General features: G+C 45.3%; 1 protein-coding gene across 1 annotated transcript in view; it reads right to left on the bottom strand.

The window, feature by feature from the left end:
- SIM1 (SIM bHLH transcription factor 1) overlaps positions 1-20,282 on the bottom strand; it is a 129,240-nt gene that overhangs the window by 82,201 nt on the left and 26,757 nt on the right. Inside the window, exons 3-9 of the mRNA XM_029595364.1 lie at positions 9,331-9,413; positions 8,262-8,351; positions 8,033-8,141; positions 7,831-7,916; positions 7,175-7,374; positions 6,563-6,669; positions 4,864-5,011 (exon numbers count right to left, since the gene is read on the bottom strand). Of these exons, the coding sequence (XP_029451224.1) occupies positions 4,864-5,011; positions 6,563-6,669; positions 7,175-7,374; positions 7,831-7,916; positions 8,033-8,141; positions 8,262-8,351; positions 9,331-9,413 (823 nt within the window). The remainder of the gene's footprint in view (positions 1-4,863; positions 5,012-6,562; positions 6,670-7,174; positions 7,375-7,830; positions 7,917-8,032; positions 8,142-8,261; positions 8,352-9,330; positions 9,414-20,282) is intronic.

The following is a 20,282-nucleotide window of genomic DNA, read 5'->3' as shown; positions in this document are numbered from 1 at the left end:
CTATAGAAATAAATGGATGGTAAGTAACAGGCTCTGTTGTGCCCAGGCTGGCTGGTTTTAAGTAAACAACGGAAAGGAAAAACTATGTAAAAGATTTTTCTAAAAATGATGGAGTCACAGAGGTGGTGATTTGGAAGGAAATATTTGTAAAATGTTAGCAAAACTTGTTTTTAAGTTATCTTTTATTGAGGTTTAGACAGACGTTATACACAGTCTGTGAACACCCCTCGCAGGCCCTTCCATTCAGCAGCAGTAAAACAGGTGCACAAAAGGGGGCACCTCTGCTCACTAAACATTTGGTGCTTGTCCGGTCCTATTTAAAAAAAATAAAATAATAATAAAGATACCTACCCTTCCATACTACAATGAAGACGCAGGCCGGCAGTTGCAAATTGCAGGCAGGTTGCCACTTTTAGAAAATCCTAACCTTACCTCAGCACAACTAATTTATAATTTTTTTCAGATTTTGAGCTATTTCCATAAGCCATCAGGAAAAACATTATTTTATATAAATGAATCTATCATAAAAATATGCTTGCTTTAGACTGAATGCTTCACAAGTTAATATGCACGCAGACAGACAAACGAAATAGATAACCACATTTTTATTTTATTTTGGGGGGTTTTTTTTAGGAGAAAAGCACGGCTGATCCCATCAGTTATTCTCTTCCTGTCATCTGCCAGGTACTTGTGACCTGGATTGAGCAATGTTGGAGACAGGATGCTGGGCTTAATGGGCCTTGGTCTGACCCAGCCTGGAATTTCCTGTGTTCAAAAATAATATGAACGTTCAGGTCCTAGTTGAACTGCTGGAGCCTGGCAACCAAAGGAAATGCCAAAATATGGTGTCAACACAACCCGCAGGACTCTGTGTACCCTGAAGGTAAAATTTCCATAAATCCCATCACGGCCTTTACCATCGCTCCCAGACATTATCATCCTTTTTCCACACTTGCAAAACAATTACAGAACAAAGACAGGCTCAAATATTTCCACTCACCACAAAAGTGTTGCAAAATATTTAATGAGTTCATTTAATAACCCAAATAATTAAATATAGTCAAGACAGGGGAAACTTTGGGAATAAAGAAGAAATAATAACAAACAATGCATGGCATTCATCCTACAAGTGATCAAAATCTAGGAGGATTCGAAATTGCCAAGTTCTGTCTTTTAGGATCTGGTTTACTAATGAGACAAATCTCTTTGGATTAAGCCTGAGGAGGTAGGTGGCTAAATGGAGACATCCAAGAACGTGCTGAGGTACAACGTTCCAGGTGGCTGCACTTAGACATATTGTCAATATGTTAACTGTTTTATTCACCTATTCTTACTACACTGGATATTTAGGCATCTGAGTACCCCCTTTTAAACATCCAAACCGATACCGAGATTGATTTGTTTTTCATACTGACAAAGCCCTTTCAGGGGAAAAATTCCTGCTAAAACGGGCGGTTTCAGATCACCATCCACAACAGCTTTTTGACCCATCTCCAATTTGTAAGCAGATGTTGGAGTTTTAAGTCCTTGAAAAGTGCCGCAAGTATGAATCTCAGTAAATCTGGGTGCAGCTGAGTTCATCCTTATTAGGATCTTCTACAGGTAGGGCCAGCTTGGTGGCTTACTGACAGTGCTGTGCAATTCCTTCTGGAAGGACCTGCGTTTGACTCTTCATCAAGAATCTTCTACTCCCTAGCTTGGCGCCTAGGAGAGGAGGGACTCCGACACCTCACAATGGTGACACCTGAGGGCCAGATTCGGGGCCCACGATTGCAATGTTCCGGAATGAGCCCTGGTGCATGCTCCCCACCCCTGCCCCCTCCGGCTGAGGACTGGCGGCAGAACCCAAAAGAAGCAGGAAGAAACTGCTTGGCAAAATAAATCAATCATCTTCTGGAGAGACTGCACCACTATTTGTAAAGAATAATTGAATTTAAACAAAAAAGGACTGCTGAAGAGTAGACTTAAGGAAACAGAGTTGTTAAACATAAAGGGGCAGATTTTAAAAGCCCTGCGCGTGTTATGCGAGGGTTACGCGCGCCAAGTCTATTTTGCATAGGCTCGGCGACGTGAGCAAGCCCCGGGACGCGCGTATGTCCCGGGACAGGGCAGTGGCGAGGCCAGAGGCCTCCAAAGGCCCACTCGGCCGGTGCGCACAACCTATGCCTGCCCAGAGGCAGGCGCGACTTAAATAATAAAGGTGAGGGGGGAGGGGCGGAAGGAAAGTTCCCTCCAAGGTTGCTCCGATTTCGGAGCAACCTTGGAGGGAACAGGGAAAGCCATCAGGGCTCCACTAGGGCTCGGCACGCACAAGGTGCACAAGTGTGCACCCCCTTGCGCACGCCGACCCCGGATTTTATAACATGTGTGCAGCTGCGCACACGTTATAAAATTGGGCATAGATTTGTGCGTGCCGGGTAGCGCGCACAAATCTACGCCTGCGCGTAGGTCTTAAAATCCGGCCCAAAATATGTGAATACCTTATTTCAGAACCTATTCTAAAGACAAAAGAACCAATCCAGGAAAAAAAAAGTTCCAGAGAGGAAATAATAGCTCCATGAAACAGGAATTCTGCTGCTCTAAAAGAAAATCCTGGCTAATATGGCTGCTTCTTACTATGGAACGTTTTCTGTTGCTACAATGAGGAAATAGGTGGTCAGATTTTTTTTTTAAGTGTTATACGATCATGTGAACTCAGTGCTGCTGAATAGTAAGCATGTTGACCTATATATAGAAGTGTGTGTGCACTTTAAACTGGTGCTGGGTTAAATGTTAAATAAAAGAAGCAGTAGAACAAGTGAATTATGTACCCATGTAAAATGAGATTCTCTTACCGCTTATATAGTACAATAAAAAGAAATGAAAAACATTCAAGAGAAAAAAAAAAAAAGCAGTCAGCTCATCCAGTCCTGCATCTCATCACTACGATAAGCAACTTTTGGATCAGCCTTTCACAAACCTCACCCAGTGAGCCCACACCCTTCTGAATTTTTAGACTACCCACAGCAAACATGCATGGGATATTTTGCATATAGTGGGGGTCTCACTTATGCCAATTTCTCTCATGCATGTTCACTGGGGATATGCTGAAAACCAGACTGGCAGTGAGGTGCCCAGGATGGGATTGGGAAGCCCTGCTTTATGTGGTTAGTGGTATGAACCTGTGTGTCTTAAAAATCATAAGAAAAAGAACTGCATGCATGTTCCAAGATAGGGCTGCAGCGTGCACCTCATACAGCGTTTCTCCAGTGGCTTCCAGACAAAGCCCAGACCTGGTGGGAACACTGTTAAATGCTGTAGGATGCAGCATATTTGCATAACCCATCCGAGCACTTATAGTTTATGCAATGCACAGTAAAATGTAAACCAGAGGAAACTAAACAATGCAAGGTGAAAATACAGCAACAATAATTGTTATGCTAGATATTTGGCACTGCATAAAATATAAAAAATTGTGATAGCAAAATAATGTTTATACATATATCTGCAGCTATTATACATTTTATGTATGTGATATAATCATCATTGAAATATGCAAACTATATAAATACAGATATAGAAATTTGATTAAAGATAGTAAGATAAGCAATGACCAGGAAACGGAATTTTAAAAAATTAGTACCTAACAAGATGTATCCAGGGCCGGTGCAAGGGGATTGGGCGCCCTAGGCAATTTCAGCCTTGCGCCGCCCCCCCCCCCCCCCCCCCCCCTTCGTGCCACCCCCACCCCCGCCCTGTCGCAGTCCCAACTCTCCCCATCCCCAAAAAGAAAAAACTCACCTGGTGGTCCAGTGGGGGCCCGAGAGCGATCTGCCACTCCGGGGCCCTCGGTTACCACTAATCAAAATGGCGCCGGTGACCTTCAGCCCCTACCATGTGACAGGGGCTACTGGTGCCATTGGTTGACCCCTGTCACATGGTAGGGGGCTAAAGGGCACGGTGCCATTTTGGTTAGTGGCAGCCAAGGGCTCAGGAGCAGCAGATGCTCCCGGGCCCTCCGTTAGACCACCAGAGGGGCGTCGGGAGGCTGCCACGGGGGGGGGGGGGCAGATGGCAGAATTTTGAAAGGGCACTTTTTGCCCTTTCAAAATTCTGCCGCCTACCACAGCACCCCCTACCACTCGGCGCCCTAGGCACAGGCCTAGCTCGCCTAGTGGTTCCTCCGGCCCTGGATGTGCCTAGGGAGAAGAGAAATAAGTTACTGCTCCATGTATGCATCAAACCCAGTGAACATTTGTATTTATTTTTGTATTATTTTTAATTCTGTAATCCATTCTCTGGTGTCCCAGCCCTCAGCACACAGCTTAGGGATGGGAAATGTCTGTGTTGCACAGCCCTGGCTAGCCTCTCATGAGATTTCTATCCTAGTCCCACACATACACCTTCACAGAGGGGATCTAACAACTAATGGAAGGAATCAGGCACGAATTCACGTTTATTACTTTCACTTCTCACATAAAAAGATCAATAGCAAACCGGCGTGATGCTCAGGGATGACACCATCCATCTCACCAGAATCCAGTCATGCGCACCTATCAATGCCACCAGCTAAAACCTAAGACAAGGCCGAGAAAACAGAATGATTTGATAGGGAAGCCCAGGAAAATCTGACAGAAATAAGCCAAGCCAGCCCCCTAGATCCTGAAAAGGAAAACACAGATGTTCTGTTTGTTAAGGGCCTGCAGCAGAGGCCACTAGCGTTTTGCACTCACGCAAAAGGTGGCATGTTCAATTTCAGGGGTGTCTGTTAAATCTGCAAACAGAGAAGCGGGAAGCAGAGGCTAGAACCTGCAGAGAGGATGCGAACTGAAGAGAGCGGTGTGAGCAGGCAGTGGATCCTGGGAGGGGTTGGGTGGGACTTACGTGAGGACATAGTTCACGCTGACGATGCAGTGAGGCCTGGAAGACCTGCTGTTGTGCACGATGGTGGCATAGCTCTGCACCCACACCCAGCCTCCGTGCTTGGCCAGGAAACGGTAGTATTTGGTGGTCACTTGCCCTTTCACCAGCACTGTGCGAGAACAAAAAATAGAATATTAAAAAAAAAAAAAAGGAAAGACGCAGCAGCAGAAAAGAGAGAGACTGTTTTAGCTGTAAAAGTATTGTTAAACATCTGCTGCATTGCTCTTGCCTACAATGGTAGGCTTTGAGTACTAAGAGGACATTGTCACACATGCATCTATATATATACACAAACAAATATATACATATACACATACATACATGTCCGAATAGTCCTGCTGTCAATTATGCACACATAGATACACAAATACATTTATTATGCACACACACAGGTATACATCTACAAATATATACACCCATAGAAACAAATATCTGTCTAGATATATACACACTGCTATATATCTTTTCTCTGTTGACAAGCACACATACACATGTATAAATGTACAGAGTTATGTACCACATACCAAGGCACGCCACAAAAAAAAAAGTAGGGTTGGCAACTGGCTCCAGATTTTCAGGACAGACTGATCCAGTCTTGGTTTTACTCCTCTGCATGCATGTACTTATAATCTTGCTTTTCTTAGATAACACAATAGGGAAATCAGAATAAATCCCAGCATGCAATGAGATAAAACAAGGATTGGATCAACCTGTCCTGAAAACCTGGAGCCGGTTGGCAACCCTACACAAAATGCATACAGCTATATACTTGGAGACACATTCTTGCATATGCACACACACACACACACACACACACACACGAGAACATGTTACAATCAAGTCAACTTTAGCTCTCTTGTCTAGCTTTGTAGAGATATTTCAAATAAATCCTCTCGAAAACCAAAACAAAAATGTAAATGGGTTGGTCGTAGAAAAGCAGTTATTTACCGTTAAATCAAAATACATAAAACAACCTTTGTAATATTCTTGCATCAGCATTTTGGACTCAGGGACTTCTCTTCCCCAGAGGCACTGTGCAATCATGAATTGTTTTAGTATTAAATTATAGTCTCAAATGTGTGGACATTTGTGAAAATTCTCTTGTGAGTACAGACTATACCTATTTTTTAGATTATATTTTTATACTGGTTCTCTGATAACAGCCAACCTTGTTAAAAAATAAAATAAAACCCTGCCTTATAAGCAGTCACTGACTGAGATGTCAAAAAAAGCATCTAAGCACACATGCATCTTTACTTTTCACATACAAGACTTGGTAAAATATAAATGTAGATTTAGTGTGAGTGTGTGTGTACAGTGTGCATGCCTGGAGGAGTAGACAAGAGGAAATTAAATTGCTATTTTCAAAACCCATTTGATATAAATTGTTTCTCCATAGGATGTGAGGTCTGGAACAACTGTATATATTTTTTTTTTGTTTCAATTTTTCTTTTTTTTTTTTCATATTTTCTCTTTGAAAGCATTTTATACCCACATGCCTCTTTATGTGAGCTTATTTTTTCATTTGTGTTAAAGGAACTAGAACAGATTTCTTTTTTGCCTTATTATCTTCTAGCAACAGAGTTAGGGCCTGAAGAGAAGAGAACATCCCGAGGTCTGGACAGATGTGGCGCTGGGGTGGGGGAGTTGTATTCCTTACACAGGTGATGAGCGCAGCGCAAGTGAAACGTGTCACAGCCGTGGACGTGGTGGTACAGCGTCTTCTCGATCAAGTCCTGAGGCTCGTAGCCAGTTAATTCGGCTACCCTGTAAGAAAAAAAAAACAAAGACACACACTAAGGCCAAGGGCCTGATGATGAACTAAGGATTTTTCCCCTGTTCTGTGTCTATAAGGGGGGAAAAAAGCATAGCAAATCAGGCCTTTAGAAGGCCTATGTACAAAGCATTTTCCCAGAGATACAAAATGGGAGAAATCTTTTAGTACAAAAGTATTAAACTGTTTCTAAGAATGAAGGGACGTGGCTAGAAGAAAAGAAAGTACTAAAAGCTAATCCTGATTATTATTCTATCCTTTCAGCATTATTTCTTAATATTATATTGTAGGAACAAGGTATTTTCTATTTCACCCTTATAAATTCTATGTCGGTATGATTTGACATTTTATTAGCTTATTGTTTCTTTAGTAGGGTTACATTTATGTATTTTCTCAACGTTAATCTCATTATTAATCGCCAGCGTTACCACAGTGTGGTGGGGGGGGTTTTTGTGTGGTTTTTTTTTTATGATCTTACTGTTTGCAGGACTGTCCTACCTGGAGTCTAGGAATATGAGCTTCATATCGAGACTGGCACGGAACATGAACATATTGCTGTGCAGCTTAATCTCAGTGACAGCACTGGGGGGCAGCGAGTGGCCCACAGCCACCAGGCCCACGTTCTGGTAGCAGCCGTCAAAGGGGGACATGTCCAGGCTGTACTGGCGGATCTTCAGGTACCCACTGCAGTGAATGACCTGCCAGAGAGAGAGAGAGAAGGGAAACAACACAGCTGTAGGCAAAAGGGAGCCAGGAGAGCGGGGCAGACACAGAAACAGAAGAGGATGAGAGCAGGGGGTGACCCCTTCTGGCCCAGCTAGGCTGACTCCCATCTCCCCCTCCCCAGAATCATTGCACGATCTGCGTCTTCCCATCTCCAAACAAATAATAACCAGTGCATGCAGAAATCGTCCCAAGATGCATGGATGAACGGTGGATCACAACAACCCTTGGAATAAGTTGAAAGGCTAGCACCTCTCTCTCCCTCTCTCTCTCTCTCTCTTTGCCCCTCCTCAGGCTGCCTATAATTATTGCTGCGTTCAGATGGCTGGGGAGGGTTCAGGCAGGGAAGCAGCGCCGGACATAAAAAAAAAAAACATAAAACAAACCGAAGTTCTCCGAGCAACAAAGCCGCGCGGAATAAGGAAACCCACCTTATAGCCGCCGCAGGTCAGGCCCGCGTTTCTCTTGGCCAGCACGCACTTCATGCGCAGGAAAAAGGAGCGCTCGATTTCGTATTCTGCCAAAGAAAAAAAAAAAGGAGTTTGTTTGTAAGAGGGGAGCGGCGGCGGCACTGCCCTGCCTCCAACTCGTTTTCATAGCTGCAAGGAGAAGGCCGGCCCGCGTGGCGCTCACCCTGCACGAAGTGGGAGTGGTAGGGCTGGTGGGCCGTGAGCACGGCGGTCATCTCGTCGTGATCGGCGGGGTGGATGTACTCGTAGATGCTGTTGCCGGTCAGCTCCACCTGTCGGAGAGGAGGATCGCGTTTACAGGAGGCCCCGGGAGCTGGCGGGCAGGGCCCGGGTAAAACCCCCGGCCTGCAAGCCCTGACGGGGGAGGGGGAGGGAGCGCGCGCGCCCCTTACCTGCGAGAGGCCCAGATGCACGGAGGCCGTCTCGGAGATGTACATGATTTTGCCGTCGGGGGCCACCACAAAGATGAAACCGTCCAAGGTCTAAATAAAGGAAGGAAGAGACAAATCAACCACAACACAACTCGCACTCGCAAAGTAAAGCCTGGGCTGGCTGCAGGATTGACATTCACGGCGCGGAGAGCCGCCGGTCAGAGGAGGTTGGCGTTTAGCCCCCCCCGGCGCTTGGTTGGTCAAATTCTCTTTAAACAAATCATCTAGGAAGCCAGGCGCCCCCCCCCAAAAAAAAGCCCCGTTAAACCGCAGCTGGAGGAGCGATCGACGCCTCACAGTTAACTCGGGGAGACTGCGGATCTCTGCTGGCCCCGGGCTTAGCTTAAAGCAGAGCTTAAGGCGACAGCGAGTCTGCCCGGGAGCCGGGCTGCTGCCTTCGGGGGAGACAACGGCGGGCGGGTGGGGGGGGTCGGGATGGCGTCGCGCAGCCAAGTCCTCACCCCCTCCCGGCCGCACGGAAAAGGCTTCGCGGTCGCTCTTCCACTGCCAAGAAATAATGCCCAGCAGGTGAAAGCCGGGAGCCCAGGCTGCGCAGGTTCCTACAGAATATCAAAGACAGGCGAGCGGGGAAGCGGGGAGGGATGGGGTCCGGCGGTAGCTGCCGCCCACCCAGGCTGCCTCTCCCGGCCTTCTCCCCGTGGCGCTTCCCTGCACGCTGTCTCCTCCGCCTTGCCTTTGTTACCCAATTCTCTCTCCCTCCACTCCCTTCCTATGTCTCTCCGTCCCTCTCTGTTTGACGTCTTCCTCCTACTCTAAAGTGAACGCACCAAAGGAAAATATAAAACGGGCAAAGAGCGGGGGCAAAATGTAAAATTCAAAGGGGCATCTCTCTCCGCTTCGGTTATGATCAGTTTTGTAAGATTGCTTTCCTGACTAATCGCAGGAAACTTCGGACTGGACGACACACGAGGAGTTAAAAATCTGACATGCGGGGGGAGTTAAAAGTTCAAAAGGGGGCACACGTTCCTTAATCATTAATACCAGATCGCTCTTCTTCCCAAGGCAGTACCTGTAAAAGGTGAGATCCTAATTCCCGACCAACATTATCCAAAGTGCTGGTCCTGCTAGAGTGACCCCAGGCTTCTCCAAGCCCTGTTTAGTAACAAAAACAAAAGGCAAAAACAAGAAGTCAGACAACAAAACAAATTAAAAAAAAAAACCTTAAAAATAAATCATTTCTTAGAAAGTATAAAATCTAGAAATATTTCTAGCAAACCATGGACATTCGTTCCGAATTTTGCATTTCACGTTAGGAAAATATTCGTCTTTTAAAACAGTTTAGTTTTTCCTTTCAAAATTTTCCAGTTGTGATTTTTCTTCTCATCTTATTCCATCCTTAGCCTATTAAAAGGCAGTGGAGCGCTGTAGTGGTTCAGGGACGTAGAAATAAAATATTTTCAAAGTCTTTAATTAGTTTAGAATTATTTTTTTTGAGGGGGAAATGAAATTTATTTTCCTTGATGCTATTAAATGTCAACCTCCCCCCCCCCCCCCCCCCAAGAAAACGCCATAGCTTTTTGTTGTTTGCGTTTGTCGTTATTTAAAAACTATTTCAAGAAGCGACGTAAACGCGGAAGGGAAGGGGCAGATTGCCATTTTAGAAAGGTCACAGCTACGAAGAGATACATCTGTCAAAAGAGATGGTTTAAAAGTCTCAGAACGGACAACACATTTTAAATCTACTTAGCTGGACGAAGGTCCATTATAGTCATTGGGCGAACTAAATGTAGTGAGCTTGAAAAATGTTGCTTTTGCTTTGCACCAAACCTTCTAGAGCAGCAAGGATAGAAATCTCCCATGCATAGATGATAAACTAGGGGAAAGTCATAATAAGTTACAGGTTCTGAGCATAGAAACATGCTTGAGATCTCGGAAAGCCTTTTCCCCCTTCTACCTTTGGCTTTATTTCCTTTACAGCTGTTCTCTCCAGACCAAATTTGATTTCGTTTGATTTCTTGTATTGGTTCTAACTGCAGAGAATAAAAAAAAAAAAAAAAAAGGAACGGTGGAGAATAAATCTCATTCGAATTTATTGCCCCGGAATTAAATTGTTCATTGATGGGTAAAGGTCTTTTAACAGGAATAATTTAACCGGGGGGGTAGATAAAAAGCCACCATTAAACGAGGGATGGAGGAAACATGTTACATTAATAAAACGTAGAAGAAGAAGGAAAGGCTAGCGCTCAACAAACAGGGGAGAAGCACCGAGTCCCCGAGAAGGTGCGGTTTTTGCAACTCGGCTGGAGAAGCGCTGTGGCCCGGGAGAGATCGCGCCAGACGATCGGTCGTTTACGTCTTACCCAGGACCGCGGGGCTGTGCAGCGCACGCCCTCTGCAAATTCCCGGCAAACAGCTGATCGCAGGGAAGCCAGGTCTGCTGTTCCCGCGTTAGAGAAAGGTAGAGAAATAGTTTCCCACCGGAGCCTACTACAGGGGCCCCAAGTAGCATTTGAAAGAAACCCCTAAACAATGTACTCGCTTGCATTGAAAAGTAAGTGTGCAGGTGAAAACGATTCAGCATTTTGGGGATATTAGTTGGGGGGCAGAGAATGTTGGGTTTTTTTTTAAGCCCTTTTGATTTTATAGCAAATTTACTAGGAATGAAGGGAAGTTTAGTTTAGGTTTAGAAAGGATAAAGCTGGTTTAGAGGGGGGAAAAAAACAATACAGAAAGTGAAAATGAAACATTTCATCTCGTTTTAGGGAAAAATTTAGAAAAGGTGGGACCGCGGGCAGATTGTAAAAAAAAATCTCAGCATAAGGGTTGAAAGATTAATGGCTTTGTCATTTTGGCTAATTGATTAGCCCTTACTACAGTGAACCTATGAGGGTGAAATCTTGCAATTAACTCTTCCAACATGCAATGCAGATTAAGACAGAAAGCGATCTTTCTAAATGAATCCAAATCAGCGGAAGGAGCCGAATTGCATTAAGTGATGGGTTCATTTATAAGGCAGCACCTTCCTTCCTCTGGATTCTTCTTCCTCTCTCTAACACGATTCACCCCTTTCCAGGAAGGCTTAAAAAGTGAGAGAAAACTTTCGTTTAACAGACAGAGAGAGAGAGAGAGCAGCGTTTTGCTACCGGCACCAAGTCAGTTAAGGTAACCCACATGGGTCCAGTTGCGACCTACATGTTTGACCCTATAGGGTGAGCCCTACCCAATTAAATATCTAGGTCTGAACCAGAAATGGGGCCAGTAAGTTGTTCATTAATCAAGAGTTTACCCATTTAATTATTATGCTCCTAAGAGGAAAAATAAAAAGACCATTGGAGGTTAATGAATAGCCTGGCTATATTGCAGTTTAAAATCGGCACCGCTTTCCTGGTGCATATTTCTCACTGGGGCACTACCTTTTCCCTCTGTTTTTACAGAGAGAGGAGCCAGGCTTCAGGATCGCTTAGTTAATGTTTTATCTTCCCAGCGTTTTCACCTGGCTGGTGGCTTGCACCAGCCGACGGTTCTGTAATTCCAGTGAACGTGGATTCCAAATATTCGGCATTTTGATACCGCAGTCCCTTCAACCGATTGATATCGCCCGTACAAAGCAAACACGCCAGAATATTCTCCCCAAATCTGCAGAATACACAGGACTCTTGCAGAATATCAGAATATTTATAGGGAGAGGGAGAGAGACCTGAATATGCTTTCAAGTCACTGACTGATGTGAGAAATTATACATTTATTGTATAAAGATATTCGCGCGCACACGCAGAAGAAACATGACAGCTAGCTAGACGAACCGATTCTCTCCTGAGTTTTTTGTTTTTTTTTTCTTTTTTTGGGCACTTGACCTACCGCAGGAAATTCGGCAAATTCTTTGACTAAGAAGTCTGTTTAAAACAAAAAAAAAATAGCAAAAACAAAACAAAAAAAAAACTGAATCAGCTTCCTTTGTTAGAGGAATACAACGACAAGGAGATCACGAGCTCCTCGTCTCGTTTGGAGAGGGCAGAAGAATTAAAGAGATTTGCAATCGCAACGACCGGGCTTTGTAGGCAGGAAAGAATAAACTAAAACTAAATCGATTTTTAGCAAAAAAAAAAAAAAAAAAAAAGATTTCCCCTGCTAAAGTGGCCGAACAGAAAGCATAACATAATCTAGCCTGGAAGGCTTCCAAGATGTGCCACATTAACCTTAGGAGACGAAATTAGCTTTTTTCTTTTTTTTTTTTTTACTTCCCCTAAAGTCTGGTTTCTGATATTTACATACATAGCGTTATAAGGGACGTATCTATTACGGATCTAGAGGGCTGGCGAGCTCACATCTCATTTGGACTAGGAGAGGCGACGTTGCCCTCGCTGCGCGCTGGAGAGCTCTTGCCATTTAAATAGCCCTCACCCCCGACCCACGGATTACCTCCATGCACTGGCTGCTGCCGGGGGGGGGGGGCCTTGTCATTTCCTGAAAATGAGATTTCCATTTCTAAAACAAGAAACCAATTAGTAAGCAAATGAGGCGAAGAAGTAGAGCCACTAAAAATGGACCTAATCCCACGGGGCACCATTTAGGGCCGTTCCGGGCGATTGAATGATGAGGCCCCCTCATCCTCCAGCTGTGTTATTGCAAGGCCGGGGATGGGGGGGGGGGGGGGGAAGAAAGTGGCGGAGCTTTTCCTTCGGAAGCAATTTCCAGGCTCTTCACGAAAAAAGAAAATAACTGAGAAATTGGGGCCTGCGGCTCGGTCCAGAATAAGCCCAGATGAGCTCATTTTTGTACTGGATCCTTGAAAGAGAGTTTCTAAGCGGTTGGGGGGAGGGGGACCAAGAACATTTCTTAAGTCACAAAAAAATTCCATAGTCTGAATCTCGATTTCCCCCCCTCCCCCCCCCCCCTCAACTGTAGTCTGGGCGATGCCCTGTTTCCTTTACATGGATGCAGAATGCAAGAAAACCTTTGAGAAGCACAACAAGGTTTATTTACAAAAAGCGGATCCTACATTTCTTCTTACCCGCTTCCTTATTTCATATTTCAAAGACACAGGCTTGCACTGAACTGCAAGTCTAACATAAATGACTTTTTACATTTTTTTTTTTTTCATTGATCTGATTACATTTCAGGCAACCGCTGACATGTCTGGCTTGATAAATGTATTCCTGGTCACCGGCTGATGCCGGGGAGGAAAAAGCAGTAACTTGCAATCAAAAAACAGGAAAAATCCCGGGGGGGGGGGGAGGGGAAGACGAGAAACTCTGGTCCTCCGTGGTGAGAAAAGAGATCAAACAAAAATAATAAAACAAAATCGCGAGAGAAAAGCCAAGTCGGAATCTTTCAAAAACCTAAGAGGGCACCGGGTACCGGCTATAGGCGGGGAAGCCCACCCGGGGGCCGGGTCAGGAGACCTGCACTCACTCCCTACCGCACCACAGCTCAGAAAGGTCAAGACCTAGGAGTTCCGAGCAATGAGCCGCCTTCGGACGCTATCCCCTTGGCATCTCCGGTTTCAGTCTCTCCTCTCAACCCCTCCTATCACTGCGTAGCCGGGAGTTATCCCCTGAACCTTCCGTGACTCAGAATTAAAGAAGAAACGCTGGAAGCCAGCAACACGTGGACTGTGTACATGAGAAAGAGAGAGAGAGAGTGTGTGTGTACACATATACACATAAGATTATCATTATCATCCACTTCCCTTCGCCAGGGCCAGTGTCCTGGAAAGGTGCAGGCTATCTTCAGTTCAGAACTAAAGGTTAAGACACCTGGCTGCTTAGACAGCCTTCCTATTGATTGAAGAAAAGCGATCAGTTTCACAAAAGGAGAAATGAAAAAGGTGTGTGTGAGAGAGGGTGTGGGTGTGTGAGAGTGTGTGTGGGTGTGTGAGAGAGAGAGAGTGTGTGTGTGAGAGAGAGTGTGTGTGTGAGAGAAAGTGTGTGTGTGTGTCTGTGTGTGAGAGAGAGTGTGTGTGTGTGAGAGTGTGTGTGTGTCTGTGAGAGAGAGAGTGTGGGTGTGTGTCTGTGTGAGAGAGAGTGTGGGTGTGTGAGAGAGAGAGTGTGTGTGTGTCTGTGTGTTAGAGAGAGAGAGAGTGTGTGTGTGTGAGAGAGAGAGAGTGTGGGTGTGTGAGAGAGAGAGTGTGTGTGAGAGAGAGTGTGTGTGTGTGAGAGAGAGAGAGAGTGTGTGTATGGTTGTGGATGTGAGAGAGAGAGAGTGTTGTGTGTGTGTGTGTGTGAACAGCCTTAGAGAGAGACAGCTATGCACTTGTGAACTGTAAGAGAATAGTTATAGCAAGGCATTATAAACTGCAGGAGTAAGGATTAAGTGGTTATTATTCAACATTTGTCATAATTCTGCCAACTCTGTGAATAATTTCACCTAATATAAAAACAGCCCCTCCCCATCTCCGTTTTCATTTTTCCCCCTCTGCCCTCAGACACTTCTCGCCCTTCTACCGGCTGACTATAGGCGACTTTGTCTAAGATCTTTACTTGCTCTCAAGAAACAATATTTTCATAAACATATTCCCATGAGAAACGTTCTGTTTTCCCATTTGACAGTATCTGTCAACTTTTCTCTTTGGCTGCCTTGAAAAGCATATGCCCCATGTCTTCTTCTTTTTTTAAAACAAAATCATGAAAATATAAAATTCGGTGGGGGGGGGGGGGGGGGAGCATGAACGTATTTAATGAGAGCCTTTTCCCGCTTCCCTTATTTCTGTTAAGTGTTTTCTCCTTACGTATAACATTGCTCTGCCTGCTCCTCTAACTTTCCATGACGTCATACACCGGGAACTATGACGTCCTAGCCCGTTCCCCTGCGGAAAAAAAAGTAAGTAACTGATGATTGAATAACTGTGAAAGGAGAGCGGACAAGTAAAAACAAATCACTTTTGCCAAGCTACAAATGTTTTGATAATAAACAAAATGGATTAAAAAAAAAAAAAAAAAAAGCATATCTTGGCTCTGACGGGTTTACTGCTGCTATTTTGGGCTCCCAGCTGAAGTTTGTTTTTTTTTAATGTCTCCCTCCCGGCTCAGTCCGGCCACGGCAGGCACATCTCCATCGAGAGCCCTCCGGAACCGGGCCACCCATTGGACCCTGGCCACTGGGTCTCACCAGGGGGCAAGGGCTCCTATTCCATCCCTCGCGGCCGTGAGCGCTACTCCTGCAGCCTCCCGCGCCCCTGCAGTTCCCGAAAGGCGAGCCCTGCCCCCCGCATCAAACCCGGGTCCTTCTCCTGGCAATGCAGCACAGCCATACGCGGACTCCTTCATTAACCCTTCCTCCCACTTTCATACAAATTGCACCGTGACATTTGATTGCCTTCCACGGGGAAATTGCTGGTGGAAAACCCGAATAAAGTGCCAGACAGGGAACTGAATCCATGCGTGGGTAATTACGCGCATGGTGTGTATACAAAGTACATGACGGCACAGGGAAACACATTCTCATAGCTGTGCGGTCACGTTATTGTGCTAACAATATATCTGCCACCAGCTTCGCGCGGTTATACTCCGTCCACGGGCTCAGCGAAAAGCGGATTCCCCCGCGCTGATTGGCCTCACTCTCAGCTCCCTCCCCTCCCTCCCTCGTGGCTGGCGCTGCCCCCCCGGCTCTGGTTTGCAGCTCGGTGCTTGCTTTGGCCACAGGCCTCAGTGGAGGTCAAGCCTCCTGTCCGTCCTGAGCAGCACCGGAGAGCCAAGGTCTGAGCCTCTGGGCTGGAGGGGGGGGGGGGGGAAGGGATCCCCTGATCCCCGTCCTGCAGTGCCAGCCCGACAAGGGCTTCGCTGTAACCACCCCCGTGGGTCTCCGTTTTTCGCTCCCCATTCTCCAAACATTCCTGCAAAACTGGATGCAACTTTTCCTGGACCGGGTCCTGTCCTTAGTTTTAGGGACAGATGATGGGACTGAGTGAGGTCTGGGCATCAGGGCGACTCCTCAGAGCTGATGTCAGCAGAAGGGAAGGCTTAATAATTCCTAAACCAGAATGAGTAAGGGATGCAAAGGTCCCACATTCTGAAACGCTCTTCGCCTATCCGCACATTTCTAGAGTTGGACGGACAGCCCTCAAGAGCACGCACAGGTTGTTGTTGTTGTTGGTTGTGGTTTGTTTGGTTTTTTTTTTTCTTGCAAGCCAGGGTTCACGTCCTGCAGACGCTCCGTGTGACCTTGGACAATGCTCTTCACCCTGACAGGGAACCCCCCGCCCCGGCTGTTATCCAGGGAAGTGCCTTGAATGTAGTCCACTCGGAAGTGTCAAAAGGCAGAATAGCAAAAAAAAAAAAAAATCCCCAACAACTAGGATGTGAAAGTTGCAAACTACTGTCAGAGGATAGCAATGGAGCATTAACTCTTTAGAGGGCGCGCTGCTGGGGAACAGTTCAAGGTAACTCTGATTTCCACGCCAGTCTTTTTCCAATGTATGTGCTTCATTTCCCTGGCATTGGAAAGTTAGGGGCGCAAATTCTGCAACGTCGGGAAAGCGCACACGCGCACTCGCACGCACGCACGCACATTCACACACACACACACACACACGTACACGCAAACAGATGCATCGATAGATTAGCTTAGTATATCAGCACCTAATACATAATTACATTTAGTGGTATTAATGTGTGATGCAATGAACGATTGCAAGTCAGTGTAGCAGATTTTGGAAATTTACACTCACTCTAAAGAAAGCCTTTCGAAATTTGCGTGTATCCATGAAATATGTTTATCTAGCTTGCCTGGTTCAGTTGAGACAGATGTTCCCAAACCGGTCCTGGGAGACCCGCAGTCAGTCAGGTTTTCAAAATATCCACAAGGAATATGCATCAGATAGATCTGCATACGCTGCCGCTAGTGCATGCAAAATGTATCTCCTGCATATTCGTTGTGGATATCCTGGAAACTCGAATGGCTGGGGGCTCCCTCAGGACAGGTTTGGGAACCACTGAGTTAAGGAAAGAACCTAGCTCAGTACTGACCAGCTCCGTCTTCCAGGGCAGCGAACAGGTCTGGTTTCCACGATATCCTCAGTGACTACGCACGAGATGTGTTTGCAAGAACTGCCTCTCTTCTATACAGATCTATCTCATGCGTGGTCATTGTGGATATCGTGAAAACCAGACCTGTTTGTGGCTCATGAGGACCAGAGTTGGCCAATGCTGACCTAGCTCTTGTACTAAGCATTTTCCCCATAGGCACAACAAATCAAAGAAAATCTTTTGTACACCGGCCCCTTGAAGATAATTCCTTCCATCTAAGGATAACATCTTTGGGCAGCCGTGTGCATGGAAATCCCTTAGCTATGTTATTCATTGTATATATGTGAGTGTGTATGAGTGTGTGTGTGTGTGTGTGTGTGTGTACACACTGCAGCCCTTTTGTGCATACATTGTCAGCACAAAAAAGTAACACAGTGTACATAATTTATTTTTCAGTCAATTGTTTTCATAATCTGATAAAGATAAGAAGGATTTGATTGATCAGAGGTTTTTGCGCTAGTTTTCTACCAATGGTTTCCCCATAACGGAGTGGAAAATGTAGAGAGGAGAGCTGTATTCACTATTCAGTACTCAGAAAGTTGTTTTAAGTTTTGAAAAAAAATCTTCCTGTGGTTGGAAACATTACCTCCCTAAAAAAATATAAAGAGAGGGGAAATAGCCTTAGAGAAACGGATTCCTCAAATGGTCTATTATTAGACCCGCTTCTCAAAGTTAAACTTAGTTATCTAATTTCATGGTTTACTTAGCATAGAGAGGACAGTTTGCCAAGTTCAACAATGTACTAAATGATTTGTCCTGAAGCATTCTGCTACAGTATAATTCAGCAGGGTCACATTTCCCACTACATAAAAGCTCCCGAGAGTGAATCGGTGCCTCCAAAGCATTAGAATTATCCGTATGTATCAGAGTAATTGCTCTCCCTGATGCAGTTGGCTGCACTTATCAAACGGGTCAAAAGTTAAACTTTAAAACCTCTGTAATCGTAGAAGGCACCAAATTCAGAGCAATGCATTAAATAATGTTATGCAAGTGTGAAACAAATATTTTTTTTTACATTTCTTTAGCTACAATTAACATTCAATTTATCATTAAACAATAAAGGATGTGGGCTTTTTTTTTTAAAGTGCAGAGTGTTTGAATCAACTGGACAATACTGCCGAGCAAGACAGCAAAACTCACAGGTAGCTGATTGAAACTTTACACGCAAAAGCTACCCACCGCCTTCTATGCAAAACTGTCTTTTTCACTATTCTTCTATTTATTACATTGGCAATCTTCTTTTTCTGTTTATTTTTTCTGTTCATTCATTTTTATAGGTAATTTATGTTCAATCATTTATATTAGTATTTAAATATGAAATCAATTGTTACAAATTGCAATGAGCAGGTGATACATATAACATACAGTATCGATATTTGCTCTAATAATTAGAAAAAAATAATAATAGTTATACAATTAAGCCTAGCAATAATATTATTACTTCCCTTCTATTTTATGTTCTATTTTGAAAAAATAGTAAAAGTATTAATATAAAAACTACAAAAACTAATAAATATTCCCTTCCCCTCCTGTACCCCACTCCTTCATTCTCAAAAAAGGGAAACATCTCACATTTCCTTTTATTTTTATTTTTTGGCAGTTCTTAATAATGTAAATGCTAATCATTACCATAGATAAGAACTTAGAACTTACATAGGTGCATTTTTAAAGCCCTGCATGCACCAAAGGCGGGAGATAGGCGCACACGTTGGGCCAGTGCATGCCAAGCGAATTTTATAAGCTGCCTGTGTACATGCATGTCGCCTGCTGTGCACACAAGTCAAAAGTTTTTAAAAGAGAGTGGGCCATGGATATGGTCTGGATGGGGTATGGCCATGTTGGGGAAAGACTAGGAGATGAGCACATAAGTAATAAAATAAAAAAATCAAGGTCAGTCAGCAGGGTTTTCTGGGGCTAACAGCTGGGAAAGGGAACCTATTAAGCCAGGGAGGTTGGGAAGCCTTATCCCTTAACTGGGAACAAACTGGGAAAACTACCTATGGGGTCGGCTTGTGTCCCTTATAAAATTCCCCCACCTACGCAGTATACGTGGCATTTGTGTGCACATGCACGTGCCTATTTAAAATTGCACACATGAGCGCTCATTCAGCTTACTTTATACCATGCATGCATATATGCACGTATGTTATAAAATGGCCATGTTCTTGGGTGTGAGCCGGCAAACGTGCACCCATTTGGCAGTTTAAAAGTTACCATCAAAGTCTATTTAAATGTAAACTATCATTAATAATGATATAAATCCAAAGATCTAGCTAATTTTATTTTCCATTGGATAAGTATTAAAGATCATATTATGCATTTTATTTGGCAGAGCATTCATATAGGATTGCCATATTTGCAGAAATTTCTCCCAGATCTGTGGTTTGCCATCTTGTCCAGACAAACATTCCATTAACATCATCTGGTGGAGTTGTATTCTCCACATTGTTTGATCAGGTGCTGTATCATCTAGCCATTTACACTATGGGGTAGATTTTCAGAGCCCTGCTCGCCTAAATCCGCCCAAAACCGGGGCGGATTTAGGCGAGCAGGGCCCTGCGCGCCGGGAAGCCTATTTTACATAGGCCTCCCGGCGCGCGCAGAGCCCCGGGACTCGCGTAAGTCCCGGGGTTCTCGGAGGGGGGCGTGTCGGGGGCGTGTCGGGGGGCGGGCCCGGTCGTCGCGGCGTTCCGGGGGCGTGTCGGCAGCGTTTTGGGGGCGGGGACGGGGCGTGGCTACGGCCCGGGGGCGTGGCCGCGCCCTCCGTACCCGCCCCCAGGTCGCGGCCCGGCGCGCAGCAGGCCCGCTGGCGCGCGGGGATTTACGTCTCCCTCCGGGAGGCGTAAATCCCCCGACAAAGGTAAGGGGGGGGGTTGTAGACAGGGCCGGCGGGTGGGTTAGGTAGGGGAAGGGAGGGGAAGGTGAGGGGAGGGCAAAGGAAAGTTCCCTCCAAGGCCGCTCCGATTTTGGAGCGGCCTTGGAGGGAACGGGGGGAGGC

The sequence above is a fragment of the Rhinatrema bivittatum genome, chromosome 3 (genome assembly GCF_901001135.1).
Source record: "Rhinatrema bivittatum chromosome 3, aRhiBiv1.1, whole genome shotgun sequence".
NCBI classification, from domain to species: domain Eukaryota; kingdom Metazoa; phylum Chordata; class Amphibia; order Gymnophiona; family Rhinatrematidae; genus Rhinatrema; species Rhinatrema bivittatum.
Note: the sequence above shows the minus strand (reverse complement) of the source record. Positions and strands in the feature narration are given on the sequence as shown.